The sequence below is a fragment of the Caloenas nicobarica genome, chromosome 6 (genome assembly GCF_036013445.1).
Source record: "Caloenas nicobarica isolate bCalNic1 chromosome 6, bCalNic1.hap1, whole genome shotgun sequence".
In the NCBI taxonomy this organism is placed as follows: Eukaryota; Metazoa; Chordata; class Aves; order Columbiformes; family Columbidae; genus Caloenas; species Caloenas nicobarica.
In genome coordinates, this window is record NC_088250.1 from 9,796,192 (window position 1) to 9,812,169 (window position 15,978).

The 15,978-nt window shown below is 44.1% G+C and overlaps 1 protein-coding gene across 2 annotated transcripts in view; it reads left to right on the forward strand.

Moving 5' to 3' along the window:
• The first annotated feature begins 472 nt into the window (after positions 1 to 472).
• Positions 473 to 15,978, forward strand: part of IKZF2 (IKAROS family zinc finger 2) — a 109,060-nt gene continuing 93,554 nt past the window's right edge. The window contains exons 1-3 of one of the 2 annotated variants that reach the window (XM_065637424.1): positions 473 to 715; positions 3,432 to 3,480; positions 4,213 to 4,320. In XM_065637424.1, the coding sequence (XP_065493496.1) occupies positions 3,447 to 3,480; positions 4,213 to 4,320 (142 nt within the window). In that variant the 5' untranslated portion in view covers positions 473 to 715; positions 3,432 to 3,446. The remainder of the gene's footprint in view (positions 716 to 3,431; positions 3,481 to 4,212; positions 4,321 to 15,978) is intronic. The other variant, XM_065637425.1, reaches the window with a different exon arrangement.

The window sequence follows — 15,978 nt, forward strand, 5'->3', positions numbered from 1 at the left end:
CCCGGGATGGGGGTGCCGGCGGTGCCGGGGCCGCGGCGCTGCCCTGCGGGGGCGGCGCGCGCGCGTGTGTCCGTCCGCGTGAGGCGCGGGGCGCACACGGCGGCGGCGGCGGCACTTGTCCTCTAATCGATTGCCGAGCGTGCTGAGCGGCCCTGAGCGTGCGGAGCGGCCCTGCCGGCGCGGGCACCCGCCCCCCGCGCGCCCCCCGCCGCTCCGCTTCGCTCCTTCCCCGTTCTGCAACCTCCACCCCGCCGCCCACCCCCGGCCCCTCCGCGCTCCTTCCCGCTCCCGCCGCGCGCTTGGGTGAGGCGCCGCGGAGCGGCTGGGGCGGCGCGCGCGCGCGCCCGCGGGGCTGCGCGCCCCCGCGCGCGCGCGTTGTGGGGGGGTGACCGGCGGCCGCGCGTGTCTGCGCGAGCGTGTCCGTGTCGCCGTGTGTGTGTGTGTGTGAGTGTGTGTGTGTGAGTGAGTGAGGAGTGCGGGCGTGCGGCCGCCGCCGGATCGGTTTCTCGGGGTTTGACCAGCTGTCCCAGGCTAACCCTGCTCTCTGAAGATGGAGGAAGTAAAAACAGGATTACCCTTAGCTACAGCTCCACTGCCTTAGTTTCCATAGCCAACTGCCGTGCACAAACACACCTCCACTAGGCAGAGAGAGCCGACACTAATAAAAACACAAACAAAAGGGTGATGGAAGTGATTCACTGCCTGCGCGGCTGAGGTAAATCTGCGCCTGGCTTCTTTTTATTTCTTTCTTTATTTTCTTTTCTTCTTCTTTTTTTTTTTTTTTTTTTTCTTTTCCCTCCGCTCCCTCCCTTCCCCTCCCTCACCGCGGTCTCTTTCCCCGGTGGGAGGACAGCTCCGGCCGGCGTGCGGGGCCGGCGGGGCCGCGCGTGTGTCCGCCGAGGGGTCCCCGAGTTGAAGTGCGGTCGTGCGCGGCATCTCCCGCACGGCGGTGGGCGCCAGTGACTTGTTGCTGTTAGCCCCAAAAAACCGCCCCCCGAATGCATCCCGAGCGGGCGGAGAGGGGCGGCGGGTGTGCGTGTGGCGGGGGGGGGGCTCGCTCGGTCCGTTACTCAGCGCCGGCCCCAACTGCCATTTCCCTCAGCGCCCGCCGCCACCTGCGGGCCCCCGGGGGGCTGCGGCCTGACGCGGCGGGGGTGCGTGGAAGGGAAAGGGAGAAAATAAAATAAAAGGAAAAAAACCCCCACAACACAGAACAACCGAGGCAGGACTTCCATGACTTTGACAGGTTGTGGTATGGGCGGGGAGAGGCAGGGATGGGGCGCGGAGCCCGGTGTCGCCCAGGGCCGGAGCAGCGCTCCGGGGAAGTTGGCCTGGGCTTCCTGCGCGGGGTGTGACTGCGGCTGCCGGCCCCCCCCGCCCCATCCCTCCCCGCATCCCCTCGCCCCATCCCTCCCCGCATCCCCTCCTCTCCCCCCGTTTTCGTGCCGATTCGTACGGAACCGGTGGATCAAGTTTTTCTATCTTTCCTTTCTCTTCTCTCTCTCTCTCTCCCCGCTGGTTAATCGCATTGCTGTAGCACTGGCTGACCTCCCTCCCTCTCTCTCTCCCCCCCCCCCCCTTTTTTTTTTTTTGTTCTTCATCTTCCTTCAAAGTATGTGCCATTCTTGAGCGAGTTTCCCCGCCGGCTCATCCCCGGGGCTGCCCGGCTCCGCATGCCCCACCTGTAAGTGCCGGGGACGGGTTTCTCTCCCCTCTCCCCTCCCTTTCTCGCGCTCTCTCTCTCCCCCCTCTTTTCTTTAAGAAAATATTTTTTTTAACTTTCCCCATCTTGCTGTGTCTTCAGCCCGAGCAAAACTCTCTCTCTCTTTCCATTCGTTGTGGAGAGGGAGGCTTAGCAGCTGGGATTTGCCATCACCAGCCTCAAAATTGTGACCAAACTTTTTTCTTTTTCCTCTTCCTCCTCCCCAGCCGCCCTCACTTGAAGAAATAAAAAATAAAAATCAAACCGTGTTTTAATTTCGGTTATGGATGTTTCTGTGTTTCTTTTTGTCTTCTGTTCTCTTTCTCCTCCCTTCCTCCCCTTTCTTTCCTTCCACTTCATTGGCTGGGATGATCTTTCCCTGTTGCTTCTGATGTTTCTTTCTTTTTCTCAGTGTGTGCCTGCCTACCTGGACTAGGGGGAAGATAAGGTAATTTTGAAGGGCTTGAGGAGGCAGCTTACCTGTTTTGAAAACTTTTTTTTTGAGATTTGTTTTTAAGAGTCTTGTGAAAATCAGTAATTGAAGAGAGTTTGGTAGCAGCTGGGCAGGTTGAAATTTAAGTGTTATGTGCTGAATGCCTTGGGAATTTGATCTGCTTTATACCAAAGAAGAGTGCAGAGAAAAGTATTTATTTATTGGGGAAAAGGCGGGGGGTGGAGGGAAAGGAAAGCGGGTTAAGGGAGGGGGAGGGAAGTGGTTTTGGAGACAAGAAGTGAAGCTGCCTGTTTTCCAGTAAGTAATGGAGAAATTCCAGGAGCCAGGGCTAAATATACTTGGCGATCAATACAGAAATGGCTCATTGTGAATAATTTAGCTGCCTGGTGCAGTGAGAGTTTTGAAACTAAAGGCAAAAAAGAGGCCGTGGAGGGAGAGAGGAAATAAAATTCTCCTCTGGTCATGTCAGATTCTTAACTTTTCCACTTAAAAGAACATAGTTATGATTATTGATCTCTCTCTTTTTTTATTTTTTTTCTTTCCCTTCAATATATATCGAATGATAGCTAGGGGGTGTCATTCTATACAGTTACTTGGGTTTCTGGAAAGTAATAGCTTGTTCTGTGTCAGCAAAGTGCTTCCAGAAACTTTAAGATTGCTTCACGCCACAAAATGCATGATCTGGGATTATTAAGTGTGACGTTCGGCCCCATGCTGTGGCAGATAAATAGGGTTAGAGTGAACAGGTGTGTATACAGGTGTGTGTGCACGTAAGGTGGTGTGAGACAAAGAGTTGTAATAACTCTCTCTCGAAGGGGAACAGACACAGAAGGGCTTTATTTTGTTTAGATCAGGATGGAGTCTCTTGGAGTGTGTGTGAAAAGAGCAATTGTTAATTGTATCCATCTCCTCAAAGTCTCTTCTGGCTGTGAGAGCTGATAATTGATAAAGCATTACAATCCCGGCTCAATAAAACAAGTGGAAAGTCAGGGAAAAACTCTCAGATCAGGTAAAAATGCAGGTGGGAGGCAGAGAGGGGTATGGTCAGACCAAGGTGATCCCAGTGCCACCTGCCCAGGAGGCAGCTGAATTTCTCAGATAATTTGCAGGAAGAGTTCAGTGATTTGCAAACGAGCACATGCAGTACACTTGTGTGTTTCACTAGGCAATGGTTGCAACAGCAGTAAAATGGGCAACTACTTTGGGCTTTAAGTTTAATCATTTAATGGTTGATACTGACAGGCGTCTTTGAGGGTGTACTTTTCTGCCTTGCAGCACCGCACTTTGACTATGGAAGCAGAAGCTGCTGATGGATATATAACATGTAAGTAGTAATTTCATTTGATTATTCTGAATTATTTTCCTTTTCCCACTACCTTTTATATAATGCAGAGACCTGAAACTTTTTCTTCCTTGTGTATAGTCTTTGCTTTGAGATGATGCTGAATAAATAGCATTTAAACGTAAACTTTGTGTATGACTGAAAAATGTGTGGGGATGGGTGCATGGTTGAGGAGCTCTAGATTTAAACATTTGCTGAGGATGAGTGAACTTTGCAAATGAGAGAGAGTTGATCTTCAGAAATTCAAATTGCAGCAAAAAAACTTTTTGTGCCTTTCACTGTACATTTCTCCTGTTTTCTGTATGAGGGCAAAATGTCTTAGTTTCTTTAAGTGCTTTGTTTAACTGTCGGTTAACTGGGAGCTTTGAGGAGAAGGTCTGTACGGTGAAGTAGCATTTCAGTCTTCTGCCCAGCCTGGATTCTCAGTGTCTGCAAATGGAAAAGTAATCCTAACTTCTCTTGAGATAAAGCAGCTGGGGCAAGGTTTGTCACAGGTGCGTACAGAGAAGGCTGATGACAGTAGGTTGGGGAAGCTCTTAAAATCAATTAGTCAAAGTTTTGCTTGTGGCCACTGAGAATCCAGTTTTTACAGGCTGTGGAAGACCCTGCTGGTAAAGGAGGGAAGGGTGAAGGGAGCAAGTTGTACTTTTAAATGGTTTTGTTGCTCTGCTGAAGGAGGGGATGGAAACTTACGTGGGACTTGTTTTGTGAAAGCAGGTGACAATGAGCTTTCGCCCGAAAGGGAGCACTCCGGCATGGCCATTGACCTCACCTCCAGCACACCCAACGGGCAGCATACCTCCCCCAGTCACATGGCAAGCAGTAAGTCTCTTCTTAAACCTGCGCCTTTGAGTTAGTCTGGTCCTCTGGGTCCTCAGCTTGCTTACCGGGTCTGAACCACTGCTGCAGGCGTTGCTAATAAAAGAAGGACAGGGTAGATTTTTTTTTTTTTTTCCCTGTCTGTCTTTCTTGTTCATGCTGGTGTCTCATCTAAACATGAACGGGATTACTAGTCTGAACTATCCCAAGGTGGCATTTGAGAGCTGGTCCTTACCTGTTCCAGGTAGGAAAACAGTAGGTTTGACATGTGGTGGTTTTGAAATCCAGATGGGAATTGTTGTTATTATTACTTACTGTGCTTCCCCAAACAGCTTGAAGTAGCTTTATTTGAAAACAAACACATTTCATTTACAAAAAGGCTTTACTCTGGCAAAAGTATAAAGTTAAAATATCTGAGTTTGGTGGCAGATTGTACTTTACTGTTCCATATAGAAACTTCAGCATCCTATTCAGTACCTCAGCTTTGCCTTGGTAAGTCCAAAAGCAGCTGGGATAATTGGAAGTTTATTGTACTCGGTAGTTGACTCTTTAAAAAATGGGAAGGATTTTGGTTTAGAATGTCAAGGGAGAAACTGACAAAATGTAGAGACATTTGGGAGGCTCCACAGAGTGTCAGGTGCTCGTAATATTTTTATAATTATTTTTGTGCTATATTTTGGAGATGGATAGATGTAGTTTACACAGATTTCATCAACATCTCTCCTGTGTGTGAGTGCCATAGCTTATTTTATTGCTGGTTACAATGTTACAAGAAGATATTTACTTTAAAGTAACTCTGTACTTGTCTTCAAAAATAATGTAACATGCTTTGTTTCCAATATACTTTCAGAGAGTTTCTGTCTATGTGATACTGATTTGCTTTCTAGTGTGTTGTACTATAGATATGTATTTATATTTTTAAATTGAATGTTTGTATAATAACCCACTGAAAACTGTGAAAGAAAAAGAGAGCTTTTAAGGATTTCTTGCTTTAAAATACGGTTCGCGTTGCCTTCAGAGTGTTTCTTACTGTGAGAAAGATGTTACTTTCCTTTAAGAATTCTTCTTTCCTCCTGCAAATTATGAGTAAAACACAGTTTTTATGAGCCTTTAAAACTGAGGCTTATTATGAAGATGTCCCAATTATATACATGTTTCTAGAGAATATGATTGCTAATACTCTGGACTGAACTTTATATGACAACTGATCATAATTCAGCATCTTTAGACAATTCCAATCCGGCTGCACTGGGATTCTGATATATTTTATTATGTTGTAAAAGTTTTACTACTCACTTTCTTCGTTTTCTTTGTTTCCTTTTTATTAATGGGAAGCCTTCATTGGGAGGGGAAAAAAGCTCTCTGTTTTAAATCTTCTTTATCATCTAGACTAAAGACCGGAGTCAAATTAGGGAATAAAAAGCTCTAGGATGAAGTCATGTAGAAATACTTTAACACATCAAATATTTTCCTGTTCATTGTGTTAACATATTCAATGTTTTTTAAGCTTCGTTAGTTCTTGCAACACACATGTATCTGCAGCCTTGGTGAATATCTTTTTAGATATTTTTTTGTCTCTCACAGGTGTCTCAACTGCTTTCATCACTGCTGCTTTGTGTTAAGCCTGTGCTGATGTTGAAAAATTAGGGACTTTGCCTGGGTTTCCTAAGCCAAGCAAAACTTGAGCTTCTTAAATTTGTTGTAACTTACTTAGTCTTTGCAGGCATAAGAATGTTTTGAAGACAGGTGGTTTGTTCTGCCTTAAACATGGAATGTATTGATTGGAGGTTTTTGGCTTTTGTGGCAGCTGTTACATTGGTTCATTTAAGGTTTTTGGCCAAATCTTGAATCTGGCATGTGGAGACTAAATTGCCAGGCTGTGTTTTAGAGCTTTCCACTTGTTTTGCGGGGCACAGAAAATCCTTTTAAAGGTTCAGTAATCCAGGGGCCTATGACCTCTTTTTTAATTTAAATTTTAATTTTTATTTTTAAAGGAGAGGTGGAAGTGGGAGAGTAAGGAGGAATAGCTGCTCACAATATTTTGTATGAATTTGGTAGCTCCCAGTGGGCTGATCCACCATCCATTCTTGTAAGCGGAGGAAGTGTCTGCCTTGTATTTCAATACAGTTTCATTTCTGGTGGAGACTGTTTGACTGTTGAGCTGCCATTATAGTGAAGCCCAGGGCATGTAATTTGTGGCTGGGTAGGGTTTGCCAATGGAGGAGGTGGTACATAAGATGGTATATGGATCAGACCCCAAATATTTCACTCCCGGTTTTGTTGCCATCTTCCCCAGAAGGTGGATGGCCCTATTTAGCTGTACGCTCAGGATGTGCACCTGCAGGGCAGAGGTCTGCGTTTCAACCTTTGTTCTTGCGTTCCATTGAGTCGTTTTGAACCACAGCTCTTAATTTAGCCTTAATTTGTGCCTGGCTCAAACACAGACTGTAAGAAGCAAATTTCTTGGATCTGTACCGAAATGACTGAGCAGTGCTCTCCCAGCAACAGTAGAATTACGTGCTAGGTAAAGAGTTTTCTGTGTTCATTAGCCCCTGGCAATCCATGTTAGCAGAGTTCTGGCGGGGCTACTGATGTTTTCAGGTTCTATTCCAAAAGGTTTTGGGTTAAATATTTTGGCTTCTTTTGTAGAGTCGTCTACTGCATCCTTTAACCTATTATCATTTTCGAGTATCTAGACACTATGTATACATTGTGGATGGGGCTGACACTCAATTTTCCTCGTGAATGAGATGATCCTGAAAGATAAATCACAGTGAATCGCCTGTCATAGCTAACTAATGATCTTACATATACCTTACGGTATGTAGCAGCCTTTAGCAGAATACTGTAAGTATGTTGGCAGATGCTCTGTTCTAAAATACTTTATTGTAGTTTTATGTAAGCAAAGATTTTAAATGCATGTAAATAGTCAAAATGAATAGGTTGATACATCATCTCAATTTTTCTCTCCAACAAAAAACAAATTAGTGCTATAACTGCTGAGTACAGATGACACATTTACATAGCCCCAAATCTGGAAGTCCAGATTTTCTTCCTATCTTTTGTAGGAACACTCTTCCAAAGGCTAACATCCAGAGCTGTGTGTCAAAGCCCTGCTCAATTAACTTTGTGTTGGTACTAGAGAGTTCCCTGCATGGCCCTAAGCCCTCCTATGGACCCCACCAAGTTCAAGGGCATCTGTCTTGTTGCCTTCGGTGAATGTTGAACTGGGCTGGAAGTGATCAGGAGCTTCCAAATAGGAACTGGCATGCTAATTAAAGGCTGATGGGGAATCCTTATAAAAGAGGCTTTAAAAAGAAATAATTCCCAGTCACTTCCTCATAATACCGCACTGAGTTCTTACTATAGTTATTAGAGATACATATTATTTTTTTTCTTCCTGTAGGTTAAAGTGGACGTAAAAGAACATCCTCTTTAGAAACTGTGGGGGCACAGTTGTTTGATTATTTGATTCAATGACCACTTTACATGGGATAAAGGATACTTCTCTAAGACCACTTGCCTGGTATCATATGGAAAATCTTAGCACCAGCTATTATCATCTGACAGTCAGTGACAGAGGAAATTTCCTCTTAAATTAGAGACTTTACAGTGGGTGTCCTAAATAACTTTCTTATCTCTGCTTTCATAGACAAAAAGAGCCCTTAAACGAAACGGCGTCAGAACAATCATAAATATCAAACCCAACATCTGATGTTTGAAACTGATTAAAATTGTGGTACTCTTTCAAGATGTATTTATAGTAGCTTAAAGTCTTACTAAGTTATGAGAAATAATTCATTAAGAAAATAAGCATTGTCAAGTGACTGAAAATAATGAGGCGGTTGCATTTTCTCTGTGGTGGGGAACGATCATGCTGTCTGACAAGATAGCTACTGGGACAACAGTATTGAGTGTGAGTGATTTCAGCAGCAGTATTTTAAGAGAATTTGGGCAAGGTCTTATTATAATGTAGCTAACACTGTATTTCCAGTGATTGGGGTAGACTGTGGTGGACTATCAGTTGCACTTTTTTTTTTTTTTTTTTTTTATTTGGTAACTTCAAAGCCCCAAGTCTCTCTTGATTACTTTTATTTTTCAACTCTAACTTGTCATACAAGCTCTGTTTTGTCACAGTTGTGTTGCTCCAAGCAGAAAGCTTCATGAACCGCAGCTGTAAAAGCACCACATCTGTATGGATAAAGAAATGTAACCATGAAGTCTGCCTTTTTGGAATAAAATCACGTAAAATTAGAGGTTGCTTCATGCCTTAGCTACGCGGCAGAAAAGCCTTCCATCGCCAGAGTCTACTGCCCAGGCACGTGAGGCTGGACCTTGCACTGGGATTCTTTTTGGCTCAGTATGTGTTTTTTTCACCAGGATGAGGTGGTGGAGGCTGAGCCTCTGCAGGAGGCTTTTCTTTAGGGAGGATGGTTGATGCTGTCTGGGCTGGGCTGCAGGGGGGGAACTGAATTAGTGCTTTGCTGCTGTCACTCCCCTGACACATGCACTGGGGCATGAAGAATTCTGGCAGCCAGACTGCTCTGCTCTGAAATGGGGATTCAGGTCTCCAGTTCTTCCAAGTATCTTGGAAAGTGTGAAACACTGCATATGGTGCTAAAAACTTGGACTGGATAACCTCGAGATGCTGAGAAATCCCTTTCCTTAGCTGCCTTTAAGGAACAGGTAGGCAACATCTCTTGGTCTGGGTATCTTTGATCCTGCCTCAGTGCAGGGAGGTGGGCTTTTGACAGTCACTTGATGTCCTCCAGTCCTTTGTGTCTGGCTTTCCAATCTTGACAGTATGATATTTAGAGAGTTCAGCTGTGGAATTTCGTGACGATGCCTGATACAGACTTACCTGTGGTTTTACAGGTTGAAGGGTGGTGAAGATGATGCACTGTGCCAAGATGAGCTTAGACATAAGGAACGAGCTCAATAAAGTGTGGTAGAGAACTGGTAGAAGTGAGCTACTTTGATGCTTACACTCCCTGAGAATTGCCAGGGGAATAATACTCATGAAAGTTTTAGCCTCCTTAAGGAGGAAAAAATGAAATAAGAAAAAAGAGGTGACGATCAGGCTTTAAACAGAAATCCAGGGTTTTGTCCACATGTATGAAACTGAAGCTGTGTAGTAGTGTTACACTGTTTCCTTTTTTTTTTCCTAAAAGAAAAAAAAAAAACCACCCAACCTGTGTGATGCACCTTGGATTGTTCTACCTTCATAGATATCAGCTTAGATTTTTCACTTTGGTATGGTTAAAATCATGAAGTAGTTCCTCTGATACAAACTCTGCACGTAGATGAAAACTGGGTAGCCACTGAAACTAATAGGTGTTTAAGTAACTACTGTCTGTAGCTCACACTCCAATGGTGGAGGGCTCCCCTGTGTATTTTTCCTATTTTCTGTCATGGTCTCTCTGGCATTCCCTATGGAATGAGATACTTGACTGCAAAAACATTCCTCTGTCTCAGTGAGTGTTATAATGAGGGTGGAGTGAAATGATAATTTAATCTCATTAAATAGGTTTTTATTCATTCTGATGGAAGCCTCTTGAGAGGTCATCTACCAGGGCTTTGTTGCAGCACACACCTTTCTTGGGGAGCTTCTGTTATTCTCTTGGACTGTCAGATTCAGTTAACTTTCCTTGGTACACACCCTGTTACAACACTCCGTGCTCTTGCTTGCTTTGTAGTCAGCAAGTTTTCAGTGTTTGCTTCTGGAATTTCTGTTCCTTTTCAGACATGCCAAGAAAAAGAGCAATTTTTATCTTCCTTGAAATGCAGCACTTTGATAGCAGCTGGATGACGAGATACCAATTAGAGAGCACTCTGTCTTTCCCGTCCTTGAATCTGGGGTAAGGTGTGGCTCCTGTTGAACTAGATGAGTAAAGGATCTAGGGGTCGTTTCCCATTCCTGTGGGCCACTGGCTCTGTCTAGTCCTCCAGCTAAACGACACATTGCAGGACTAGGTTTTACAGGTAGAAATGCAGCTACCTGTGTCATCTTTGTGCATTACTGAGGGTGAGCAGTGCTCCTTCTTCCTATGCCAAGAGGACACCTTGGAGGAGCAATGCTATTCTAGCCAGGAGGAAAAGGCACAGTTGTCTCCTGTGTTTTTCCTCAGTAATTCCAATAAATAAAACTCCTTTCGGGATCCACCTTGAAGCAAGTTGGTAGAAAACTTAAGGCTGTACCATAGATCTCTGTAGTAACAAGGCCTGTTGCCAGCCTGGGTGCAGAGCCCACGCCACGGCATGTTGTCCCTTGCCTAGAGCAGTGAGCGCTAGTTTGGAGTCCAGATGGCTGGCTGCTGCATCACAATGGAAGGAAGCAGAGTTGTGGTTATCACTGAGAAGTGATGAGGCTTGACAGATATGGCTGTGGGCTAGGTGACCGGAGGACCAGTTTTTCTCCCAACTCTTGTCATTGTAGGAGTGTCCCTTCATCTTTCTGTGCTGCCTTTTTTCCTCTTGCCTTTTTTTGTGAATCACAGAGGCCATAGGTAACTCAGGATGGAGGCTTGAATGGTATGTCTTAGGCCTTGTCAAAAGCGGGAATTTTATTATAGTTGCTTTACTTAGGGGTTGTTTTAATTTTTACAGCCCCATAATGAGATGCATTCAGAAGTACCTTAATACCAGTGTAGCTTATATTCTGTCCCATCCAGGAATAATTGTGGTACTCCTAAAGCACTCTGTTCTTGTGTGATTACATTAGAGCAACCACTGCATTTTAACTCTTCCCATACAGCTGAGCATTACCAGGTCTCTCTGTGGACAAACCCCTACTTACACTGCCCAGCAAAATGTGCCCTTGATATGGAGCCAGGTCTACATTACCGGCTTCTGCTGGCACTGCTGTGTCAGCCCGTGGCTTTGAGGAGCTGTAATCCTTAACTGGCGGAGAGATGCTGGCAGAAGCTCCTGCTGGGAGCACAGCCCTGGCTGTCAGGATCACCTGCAAGTGGTGTTACAGGTGGAATATTGGAGCAGACTGTAAGACAGGAGACACTCTTCCTGGAAAAGCATGGGCTTGATTCATCCACCTCAGATCTGTGCTGACAGGTCATTTAAACTTCTGTGAGTTAGAACCTCTTTTAACCTATTTTTTTAATAGCTTTTGCTTTCTTCACACCTTTTATTTTTGACCCTGCTTTCCAAGTTTTGGGTTTATTCCTTCAATGCTGTGTGGCCAAGGCATAGCACCACAGAGGCGGTGGGCTCTGTGTACGTTGTACCCACTCTTTTAGCTCGTGGTTGCTCTGTGTTTGGCCTGTCCAGGGAGCTCACAGAGCTCTCAGCCTCCCTACAATGAAGCTGAGGTTGCTGCTCAGACACCCGTGCCCGCTCAGGAATGTGGGAACACCTGTAGGTGATTGAAGGTCAGTCCTAGGGCCAAACTGCAGTCCCTGCCCCGGTGTGGAGAGGGTGAATATCTGCATCCAACAGACAGCAGATTTTAGGCACATCATCTTCCTAAATAGGTAGGAATCTCTCTTCGTAGTAGGCTGTGAGTTTTACACAAGGCATGAGCCAAGGAATCTAATTGAGTCCAGACCCACCTGCACTCTCTCCACCATGGCTTCATGTTACGTGGAGAAGCTGCACAGACTGTTTGTTTATTTTTCACTCCTCCTTTCAGCTCAGGTATTGGTACCACCTGTGAGGCTGTTCTGGGCACAGGTGCAGTTGCTCCAGCAGGAGAGAGAGAAAGGGAAGACTGGAGTGAATATTAAAGTCCTTTTCCTATCACTGGGCTGGAGAAGGCCTTTTGAGGACTCAGCTCTGCTGTCCGCCCTGAAGCTTCATGCAACAGGGATAGAAGACCCAGCCACATGTTGCTGCTGGTAGTGTCCTGGTGGATGGAATAGTGAAACAGTTTCCCAAGAAGGTAAGACATACAGAAGCACAGAAAATCCATTCACTTTATCTCCCTGTCATGTTTATTACCTCTTTTCTTCAGGAAGTTTTCTCCTCTGTGAGGGGATAAGACAGTCTGTGTTTCATCTCCAGCTAATGGAAGATCTGGGCAGGGCTTACAATAGAGCTGCTCCATTTACAGTTAAACCACATACGTGACAAAGCTTGAGTTTCCGATGAGGGCTATTTTCTTGTTTATCACTTCATTCCTCCACTTGAACAAAACAAATATTATCCTGAAGATATTGATGCTGTGACCTTCAACAGTAGGCTGGAGTCTTCTCAGCTCCTTATTAGTGATGCTTCCCTTGTGTTCCCCTCAGCCTTCAAAAAACCTTCATTCCATCAGAAGAAAGTGATGATGTCCTGTTTTTTCTCAAGCGACATATGTTCCCTCAGTCCATGAGAGTTATGTCGGTGAGCGTCTCAGAAAGCTGGCTAGAGAAGCCTGTGATATGCCCAAGTTTATGTTAATTTTTCTCATAACTATTCTTTGATTTGGGAATGTGTGTGTGTGCAGTCATATGAGAACTCACACCTACTCTTTCCTAGTCCTCAGCCTTTGGACATTTTATTATTCCCTCTGCAAGCAAATGTGCTCTCTTAGGTAATGGTCTAGCCATAAAACACAAATGGAGAGAATTTTTGGTAACTGTATCTGTGCATCCTTTAAACTCAAGCAGCATGAATTAAACACCCGCTTCTGTCCAAAGCACAGCAAACAGGGTGGTATGAATTATCTTATTTTCAAAATGAAAGAAGTTGCCTCTTTCTGTATGAAAACGGCAAGTCTTTTTACACAGAAGAGGTACAAGGTCTGTTCATTTGGGGAAGGGTAGCTATTCTCTTCAAGTCACGGATGGTTTAAGAGTTTCCAGGAAAGAGTTGGAGTAGATTGAAGACCCTGTTCTAGTTATAAGCCAGGTCTGTGAAAGGGGGGAAAGGCTCAGGCAAAAGAAGAAAATGGTGTTTCATTTTGGTGGTTTTAAATCTTATTTCTTGAGAAATTGATATCCTGCAGTGTGTGTTTTGCCTTGTCCAGATAATGGCCCCTGAAGGGGAACAAATCTTATTAATTAGCAGTTTTGTGTACTGCTTGTAATTGTGTGTTCTGAGGTACGGCCTTTGTATTGCATGTGCGGTGTCATGGTGAGGGGCCTCTCTCCCTGCATCTCTGGGAGAGTCTGCAGTGATCTGGCACCTGTGCAGAGTTTGCCCGAATAGAGAAATATTTTGGAATACACCATTGGGCCTTAAATTCGCTCAGTGCCTTAACATGCATCGCCTTTCAGATGTAGGCATGTCCTAGATGTAGATGCGTGTAATAGTTTTACACTTTAATCTCCCCCAATTAGGTCAACTTTACCAGTTGTTTTGACCTTCTTACCAGCACAGGTGGTTCCTAGGTGAGTTTAATACATCTCCATGCAGTTGCATGGAACAATCTGGGGTATTGGCTTTTACCTGAAACGCCTGTTGGAAATTTTTCCCCTAGCTTCAATACACAGGGCTCTCTCTCAGTCACTCTTAGGTATTATCCTTTGGATAATCTATTCTTATAGAGTGTAATGTAATAATATCCCCTCGTTATATCATGCTTTTTCAACAAGAAATCTTTAGGAGCTTCACAAAGGATGCCAGTTGAAGAGATAGGAATGGGTGAATAAAATTATAGACTGAAGAGGTGGAGAAAAATTAGAGAAATTAGTACTAGTGTGAATTCAGCTCCTATAGGTGGGAGGCAGTCAGCTTCATCATTTTTGTATGTGACTTCAAAATGTCAGATTATAGGTAGCTCTCAACAGTTCACAAGAACGATGTGCTAGTTGTATATTTAAGGGTCAAGTAGTACATGACATTAGCAGACTATGAGAGCTCTGTGAGTTTATTCTTGCATTCTCTTAGATTCGTGCTGTCAGTTGCACAATTTCTTTATTCCTCCAAAATCCCATGCATTTATTTGTGAATCCCAAACCAGAGCGTTCTCAGAGTATAAATGCTGTCACCAGTCAGCTTCCCCCAAATTAGCTAATACCAAGTAGTGAAGGTCGGCAGTTGGAGAAAAAAGTACAAAAATGTGTCCAGCTCTGTTTTATGACAAACCTGTACATGTGTGATGTGTGAAAATACCAATCGAAGGTACTTGCAGAGTTGCAGTCACATACAATAGAGAGGTACAGGCTTGAAAACTATTAGAATCATGCAAGTCTCATGAAATTAGGAAGCCAGAAAGAGGAGAGGTATGTGAATTGTGCCTCCACTGAAGGAAAAGCTATTAAGCGCCACCCTTTTCAAATGTCAAATGCATGGGAAAAAGTTGTTGGAAACCAGTCTCTGCTAAGTCTGCTGCTTGCAGAACCTACTTTTTGTTAGATGTTTGTGCAAAATCACCTCTCTGGTCAGACTGAGACCAGACATGACTCAGGCTATCAGCACATTACACGGTTTCAGGTTGCTGTCTTACTGCTCTTGCGTTAAAATGCTGTAAAGAGGTATTTGCTTTTTCCTCACACTTTTAAAGTGCTTCGTTTATTTAATGTCATTAGTGCTATTGTTATTCTGACTAGTAATCATTAAATATTTATACAAAAATCGATAGTAGTGAGATTTTTGCTGTAGTAAATATATATCACATATGTATTCAAAACCAAAGCAAACTGCAGTGCATTCCAGGAAATAATCTATAATGATGCTCTGTAAAATACTTGCTCATCTCCACTTCAAGATGCTTTATCTGTGTCCCAAGTGCAGCCATTCCTGCAGTGGAACCCTGGTTGTTTTTTTATCAGCCTAGAACAACACAGAACAGGTCCTTAGGATAAGAGTGAAGACAGTGTTTTAATTGTAGAAAAGTGAATGATAATTGCAGATAATTATTCAGGGTTCCTTAGTTACTGTATGTGGGGAGATCCTGAAGTTTTGTGTTGCATCAGAAAGACAGCACACCAGCAACAAACTACCGTGCTAGAAGAAGAGAATTGCCCTACGTTCTGCTTTGCGTATGCTGATCACTACCATCCATTCTATTTTCTCAAACACGTGAATGTCGTTAGGTGCCTCAACTTGTCATGTTTTCCTTGCCTTTGCTGTAGCATCTGAATGCCCTAACGAAACTAGTGGTGTATGAGGGTCCCTTTGAGGAATTTCTGACATGTCTCCTGTTGTGAGGTCAGTACTCGGGTCTGGGTGGAGGCAAAACCAGCCCCGTGTTTGGGAAGGGGAAAGTAGTTTTGAGAGAAGATAGCAATGTGACAACTGAAGATGATGCTTTAAAAACATTTTAAACCAATGCCTAATTAAAAAACGAGGACTGTGACCTTAAGCTAGCCTCGGAGGCAGACTAGGGTTCACTGGAGGGGAATGGACAAAGGCATGAGAGGTACGGGATGTCTGACATAGTGGAGAAAACAATTTCTTCTCTGGTTTGAGTCTCTGCATCATTCTCTTGTGCACTTGTAAGTGGAATAGGTCTTAGTAGACCATCAAGGAGATGACTTGAATTAATTGTTCTGGCCAGGTGTTTTGGAAGGGGGAAGCTTCCTTAGGAGCTGGCAATAAAATTTCAATTTATAATTATGACTGTAGTTTATAATAATAATTCTAATTATATATATAAACAGTTTAATCTACTATAATGTAATATGGTAACATTTGCTGAGCTTTGGCTGGTTTCAGATAGTGAAAATGTGCTGGTGGTTGTTGGCTAGGATTCAGAAACATTTGTCAAAATTTTGTGTA